The sequence below is a fragment of the Cannabis sativa genome, chromosome 2, assembly GCF_029168945.1.
Source record: "Cannabis sativa cultivar Pink pepper isolate KNU-18-1 chromosome 2, ASM2916894v1, whole genome shotgun sequence".
In the NCBI taxonomy this organism is placed as follows: Eukaryota; Viridiplantae; Streptophyta; class Magnoliopsida; order Rosales; family Cannabaceae; genus Cannabis; species Cannabis sativa.
Genome location: NC_083602.1, coordinates 78,005,481 through 78,013,808, shown reverse-complemented (window position 1 = coordinate 78,013,808; position 8,328 = coordinate 78,005,481). Strand labels below are relative to the sequence as shown.

At 34.9% G+C, this 8,328-nt stretch overlaps 1 protein-coding gene across 1 annotated transcript; it reads left to right on the top strand.

Moving 5' to 3' along the window:
- Positions 1 to 223: 223 nt before the first annotated feature.
- On the top strand, positions 224 to 1,442 carry LOC133034532 (uncharacterized). Its single transcript, XM_061109634.1, has 3 exons — positions 224 to 656; positions 743 to 1,104; positions 1,242 to 1,442. Exons 1-3 carry the CDS (start codon positions 224 to 226, stop codon positions 1,440 to 1,442), a joined length of 996 nt encoding a protein of 331 aa, XP_060965617.1.
- The last annotated feature ends 6,886 nt before the right edge of the window (positions 1,443 to 8,328 follow it).

Sequence of the window (8,328 nt, the reverse complement as noted above, 5' to 3'; positions counted from 1 at the left end):
TATAACTGGAGGACCTCACCTTGCCAGGAACTCTAGGAAATCATGGGAGAAATACGCTCGGTCTTTCAGGCATGAGCCGGGTGACGATGTGTTGGCGGTCCAGGAGCGAGCTCCCAAATAACCTTGGTATGAACATGAGTCAATCACGTTCTCTGAGGATGACACCAAATACGTTCAGTACTCACACAATGACCCCTTGGTGGTAGAGGTAAAAATCGCCAATATGATTGTAGCAAGAACAATGATCAATAACAAGTCGTCAGCCAATATCCTCTTCAAGTCTTCATTGGAAAGGATGGGCTTGGGAACGAAGGATTTGGAAACCTGTGAACGTCTCATCTATAGATTCACAGAAAGTGGTATGGCACCAGCTGGGCTCATTAAGTTACCATTGAAAGTGAGAATAGCCCCCAAGAGTGTCACTATCATGGCATTATTCGTGGTATTGGATATAGTATCACCCTACAATGCCTTAATTGGCCGCCCAGCCCTATATGACCTGAAAGCGGTCACTTCCATCTTTCACCTCCTCGTCCAATTTCCTACCAAAGGTGGAATTGGCTGCCTGAAGGGCAATCAAATGGTGGCACGAGAGTGTTATAACCTATCCATTACAACCAGGGAGAAAGTAGCCAAATCCCTCAAAGCTACAACAAGTAGTTCTCAGCAATGAGGACTCGCCCAAAATAAGACATTGATCTCCATTTTGGGGATATTGATACATGGGTTGGTCCAATTGAAGAATTGGAGGAAGTACCATTAGACCCCAAACAACCTTCCAGATTAGTCAAGATCGGAAAAGAGCTTTCAAAGGACATAAGATCGGCATTGATCCAATTCTTAAGGGAAAACCAAGATGTCTTCGCCTGGTCACACAAAGACATGGAAGGAATAAGCCCCACCGTGATAAGTCACACTTTAAACATCGACGTCGAAAACTTCAAGCCAGTTCAACAAAAAAGAAGGTTACTCGACAAAGAGAGAGCCAAGGCACTAAAGGAAAAGGTAGAAAAACTCTGGAACAATAACTTCATCAAAGAGGCCTACTACCCAGTCTGGGTCTTGAACCCCATACTAGTTCCAAAGTCGAATGGCACATGGAGGGTATGCATTGACTTTATGGACTTAAACAAGGCATGCCCAAAAGATTGTTTTCCCCTACCTAGAATCGATCAGTTGGTGGATGCAACAGCGACCATGAAATTCTAACTTTCATGGATGTGTACTCAGGGTACAATCAGATAAGCATGCACCCACCTGATCAAGAACATACAAGCTTTCGAACAGACGTTGGCTTATATTTCTACAAAGTAATGACATTTGGCTTGAAAAATGCTGGAGCCACCTATCAAAGGTTGGTCAACCGAATGTTTAAAGAACAAATAGGAAGAAACATGGAGGTATACGTCGATGACATGCTAGTCAAGTCTAAGAAGGCCTAAGGACCATTAAAGACTTAAAGGAATGTTTTGAGATCCTAAGACAATACTAAATGAAGCTCAACCCTCTAAAGTGTTCTTTCGGGGTAAGCTCTGGAAAATTCCTTGGGTTCATAGTGAACTCTAGGGGCATCGAGGCTAACCCATAAAAGATAAAGGCCTTGATCCACATGAAATCCCCATCTAAGGTTAACGACATCCAAAGCTTGACAGGTCAGATCGCTGCCTTGAGTGGATTCATCTCAAAGTCAATCGACAAATGTGTCCCTTTCTTCAACATCCTAAGGGGCAACAATAAATTTGAATGGACTGAAGAATGCGAGAATGCCTTCCAAGCTTTAAAGCAACAATGATCCCAGCCTTCGCTCCTTTCAAAAACCCTAAACAGTGAAGGGTTAAGCATATAATTGGCTGTAACAGAACATGCGGTCAGCGCGGTCTTAGTAAGGGAGAAAGTTAAGGTACAACACCTAGTCTACTATGTAAGAAAAATGTTGATCGAGGCAGAGTGTAGATACCCCCTCATAGAAAAATTGACCTACTACTTACTCTTAGCATCTCGCAAGCTTTGACCCTACTTTCAAGCACACCCCATCACGGTACTCACTGACCAATCATTACGGCAAGTTCTACAAAAGCTCGATGCATTGGGACGCCTCCTTAAATGGGCAATAGAGTTGGGGCAGTATGACATAACCTATCAGCCAAGGTCGGCTATCAAAGGGTAGGCCCTGACCAACTTTGTAGCTGAATATACCGGGGTTCAAGATGTTGAAATTGAGACAGGGGTATAAGAAGATAACCAACCAACAACAACCAGAGCCACCCAAAGACTTGATACGGGTGGTTCACCTGAACCACATGTTTCCAAGTAGAGAAGAATGAAAAGCAAGATCAAGCAAGTGAAACTTGGAAACTACAAGTTGATGGTTCTTCCACAGTTTAGTCATCGGGAGTGAGGATCACCTAATAACCTCTGAAGGACAACAAATCCATACGGCCATTCACTTCGGCTTCCTCATTTCAAACAATGAAGCGGAATACGCAGCATTAATCACTGGTCCGAGACTAGCAAAAGAAGTGAAGGCCAAACACTTAGACATTTACATCGATTCCCAACTGGTTGTAAACCATGTTAGTACACAGCCAAAGGAGAAAGAGATGATGGCTTACCTCAGCAAGATATAAGATTTGGTGGCCCAAATAGAGGGGTACACCATTCAAAAAATACCAAGAGAAGAGAACGCTACCGCTGATGCCTTGGCAAGATTGGCAACAAGTGAAAGGGTAGATAAGGCTAACCTCGTGCCAATATAATACCTATCTGAACCAAGCATGAACACCAAAGAATAAGTACTACTACTTGATACAACTCAATCATGGATGACTCCCATAGCAGCTTACTTAGAACAAGGTACACTGCCTACCAACAAAAACAAAGCAAAGAAGATGAGAAGAAAGGCCGCTCGGTACCTAATCATTGATGGTTTCATGTATAGGCAAGGGTTCTCAATGCCCTTACTACGATGTGTACATCAAGACCAAGCCTAAAGACTAATGGAAGAAGTCCATGAAGGTTTCTACGATAATCATGCTAGGGCAAAAGCTTATCTAAGAAGATACTACGATAAGGATTCTTCTGGCCAACCATGATAGAAGATTGCATGGAGTATGTATGAAGGTGTGAAAAACGTCAAAAGTTTTCAAAAATACCAAGGGCTCTACCCAACGAGGTAACACAAATGCAGAGTCCATGGCCTTTTGCCATATAGGGAATTAACTTGATCGGTCAATTACCTAAGGGCAAGGGAGGAGTGCAATATGCGGTAGTAGCTGTCGACTATTTCACTAAGTGGACAAAAGCTGAACAATTAGCAACCATAAATGTTGGGTTTTGTGCCCTAAATAAAACCCATTTCAATATAATCAGATTTACTAATTAATAAAGATCAAAAATTACTTTTATGTTGCATGGTTCACATGATTTATTTCATGATTTTGTTTATTGTATAAATTCTATTAAGTCCAGAACATATATAAATATGTATATATTTGTTCATGATTATTGTGTCGTCATCACAGTGGAATGTAATCATGATTGTTGTTGGGTTTTGTGCCCTAAATAAAACCCATTTCAATATAATCAGATTTACTAGTTGATAAAGATCAGAAATAACATTTTATGTTGCATGGTTCACATGTTTTATTTCATGATTATAAATTCTATTAAGTCCATAACATATGTATTTGTTAATTATTATAGTGTTGTCAGCATAGTGGAATATAATCTTGATTATATGTTCGAAAGTTTAATTCCCTGAATTGTCAGTTCACTGGATTTAGACTGACATGATAATCAGCGATAGGTATGCTTACACCTTGGATAAGTGTTATGTCCTTTCCAAGGCATTGGCAAAGTACACCAGTATCGGATGTATGAAGTATACATTGGAAGGGACCAACATTGAACTTTGATTAGATATGTTAAATTTACCGTAATATCTATTCAATTCCATATCACCTAGTTGATCCTAGATCAAACGATCTTAATCCTGATATGGTTAGGTTCGATCTCAAGAGTATTATACATGTTCTTTAATTTGTTAGCTAAGCCTACTTTTGGGTCAGGGTGATATGTACATTTTGGGAACATGATAGTGCAATTGAGTGGGAGCGCTAAACATAGATATAGAATCTATAGCTTCTATGAGTATTTAGAAGTTAAACGATGATTTCCTTCGAGCTTGCTAAATAGAGATAAATGATAGAACGTTTATTTTAATGACTATATTAATTCACTAAATATCATTTATAGGCGGCAAGTGTTTTAAGGATAAAATACATTGAAAGGGTGTAACGGTAATTTTATCCCTATACAATGTAGATCATCTATAGAGGATCATTGATTATTGGGATTATAACAATGGATAATTTATAGCGTATCTATATCGTGGAACATATAGAGCATTCTATATGACTGAGAGTGCAATTCCAAGTTCTATGCGTGGATGCAACAAGGAATTAATAAGACAGTGAATTTACTTGGTAAATTTTAGGTATGCTTATTGGAAGCTCGGTTATATAGGCCCATGGTCCCCATACTAGTTGAGACCATACTGCTTATAAGACTCAGATAATTGATTTTAATTAATCAATTATAATTCTAAAATTAGACTATGTCTATTTTATGAATTTTCACTAAGCAAGGGCAAAATTATAAGAAAAGAGATTCTAGGTTTCATTTATTAATTAAGAGACTTTATATGTCTAATTAATAAATATATTAAATGACATTATTATTTAATAATTAATTTTTAGTTATTAAATCATTAGAATTGGCATTTCATTCCAATTCTAATTATAGATAATGATGGCTTAAGAGAAAGAGATTGATGATGCATCTCATTCCTTCAGAGAAAAATTCTAAGCCTTCTACCTATACCTTAGCCGCCACCCTCTTCCTCTCTTTTCTTCTTCAATTATTCAGCCTTGAGTGATAGAGTGAGTGCCCACACACATCAAGTGGCATCTCAATCATAGTGTGGAAGATTGTGAAGAATCCAATCAACAAGAAGGAGAATCAGGCTCAAGAAGGAGAGAAAGAGATCCAGGTTCAGATCTTGATAATGCTCTGCTACAGAAAGGAATCAAGGGCTAGAGATCTGAACGGAAGGAGTCATTATATTTTGCTGCACCCAATGTAAGGTTTCTTAAACCCTTATGTGCTTATTTCATTATTTTAGAATTCATATTAGGATGTTAATGAAACATACTTGTTAGTAAATCTAGATCCTGGTAAAATATTTCCAACAATTATATGTTCAAAATTTTAATTCCCATGATTTGTCAGTTCACTGGATTTAGACTAGCATGATAATCAACGATAAATTATACTTACACCTTGGATACGTGTTGTGTCCTTTCCAGGGCATTGGCAAAGTTTACTAGTATCGGATGTATGGAGTATACATTGGAAGGGACCGATATTGATCTTGGATAAAATATCATAAACTTACCGTTATATCTTTCTAAGTCAATATCAATGGTTGATCTTAGGTCTATGGATCTTAATCTTGATATGGTTAGGTTCAGCTTAGTTGTATTATTTATGTTCTTTGAGTTGTTCGTGGAAGCTAACTTTTTGTTCTGGTGGATACTTACATCTTGGGAACATGGTAGTTCAATTGAGTGGAAGCGTTGATCATAGATATGGAATCTATAGCTTCTATAAGTATTTAGAAGTGAAACGATGATTTCCTTCGAGCTTGGCTGAATAGACATAAATGATTGAGATCTCATTTCAGTAATAATATTAGTTTACTGAAATATGATTTTTAGGTAGCTAAGTGTTTTAAGGATAAAATATATTGAAGGGTGGAACGCTAACTTTGTCTCTATTCAGTGTAAATCATCTATAGAGGATCCTTGACTATGAGGATTGTAACAATGGATAATCATAACGTATCTATATCGTGGTACATATAGAGCGTTCTATATAACTGAGAGTGCTATTCAATTCCAAACCTATAGTGGCCGAAGGCATAATTATAAGCTAGAGAATTTACTGGGTGAATTCTAGATCTACTTATTGAAAGCTCAGTTATATATGCTCATGGTCCCCTCACTAGTTGAGATAATACTGCTTGCAGACTCAGTTAATTGATTTTAATTAATCAATTATAATTCTAAAATTAGACTATATCTTATTTATGAATTTTCACTAAGCAAGTGCTTAATTGTGAAGAAAAGAGGTTTTGGGGTCAATTCGTTAATTAAGAGACTTTGTATGGTCTAATTAATAAATTACATAAATAAAAATTTTATTTAATAATTAATTATAATTATTAAATAATTAGTTTTGGCATTTATAGGATTGAATTAGAAAATATGGTATTATTGAAAAGAAGAATAAGTGGTTGAAAAAAAAGTGGCAAAATTGTAACTAGAAAGTGGTCCATTATAGTGGACGACACTTAAGTATTTTGCCCAATATTTTATTCTTTTTTAATCCATATAATTCAACTCTAAGCCCTAGTTGAAACACTATAAAAGGAACATGATGCTCTCACTCATCAAATTGATGCCTTTAACCAAATCAAATCTTGTTTTCTATGTTAGACAACTAGTTGACGAGAGAGTTCCTTCCTTAGTGATTTATCACCTCCTTCATTGTTCTTCCATATTCGAACCTTGAGTGAATGAGTGTCGTGCCCACACATAGCAAGTCAAGTACTCAATCATAGTGAGTAAGACGGTGGTAACCAAACCCGAAGGAAAGAAAGAGATCCAGGTTCAGATCTTGATAATGCTCTGCTACAAAAAGTAATCAAGGGCTAGAGATCTTGAACGGAAAGAGTCATTATATTCCACTGCAATCAATGTAAGGATTTCTTAAACCCTTATGTGTTTATTTTCGTTGTTTTAGAGAATTCATATTTAGGATGTTAATCAACATACTTGTTAGTAAATCTAGATCCTAGTTAAATATTCCCAACAACTGGCCTCAGAGCCATGGTAATGATTTACTTTCATGAGATATGGATTTAAAACGATGAATATTTTTTGTGTGTTGATTTGGATGTGTTCATGTTGGTTTATGTGTTATTGATGATTGCATGTGATTTGCAAAAAAATTTCATGAAAATAATTTTATTTTTGTTCTGAAAATATTTTATTTGGATTTCTTGTGAAAAATTAAGCAACTTTGTTTTTTATGGAACTCGATTCCGATAAAAATTAAGAAAGTTCTGTGGTTTTAAAAAATCGGGTTGAATTAGGTGTCGAGTGCACCAGGCACTAAGACAAGACCCAGTTCCGCGCGCATGACAGGGACGAAAGTCCCCTATTTGAAGTGCACGCACATGCCTCGCTCAGCTGCATCACGCCCAACAGGACCCTGCACACGCCGAGAAACCAAGGCGCAGGGACCCTGCATTTTCCCTCTCCGCGCGCGCGACTCGGCTGTTTGCAGCCTATTTTGGCTGCACGTGCAGCCTCCTGTGCAGCCACCCGAATTTTGAGGGATTTTTCCCCAATTTTGATTTTTTGCAATTTTCAAACCCTAATTTCAAAATAAAATATTATTTTCAATATATATAAACTTAAATATCAATTTTAAATTAATAATATTTAATTTTTTTTTATAGATTATTGTTAATTTTATGATATTTTGAGGTTTAAATTTAAAAATTAATTATTTTTTTATGGTAAGATTTTAAAAATTTGTTAATTTCTTTACTATTTATATATTATTTAATTATAAGATCAGATATTTTAATATTAGCCATATTTTAAATTAAAAGATAACTTTATCCTTTTAATTTGAAATATTATATTAAGATTATCTTATAAGATAAATTAAATAATTAATAAATTTGAAATTAACTTAGATTTTTTTATGGATATTCTAACTATACTATTTTCAAATTTAAAAAATTAGTTATTTTGTTGAATATTTAATTGTTTATAAATTATAAGTTAGAAAAATGATATTTTATATCATTTTACTTACCAAATATTTATAAATAGTATTTTAAATATTTAAATAACCTAGATATTTTTGTAGAAATTTGAAAAAGGCTTAATTTGAGATATTTTGACATATAATTAGGATAATTATTATTTGTTTATTATTTTATTCTTAAAATAATAATTGCCTAAGCATATCTATTTTAAAATTAGTTTATTTTATTATTTTCATTTTATTAGATTATAAGATTAGAAAATGATATTGCAAAATTTTTTTTTAGTTATTTTCAAATCATTTATCTTATTAGATATTTATTTTAATTTAATAAAATAATACAAATAAATCTAGATATTTTAAAATTAGTTTCATTTTTGAATTTTAAATTTTGAAAAGATATTTAAGGTTATTTTTAACAACCCT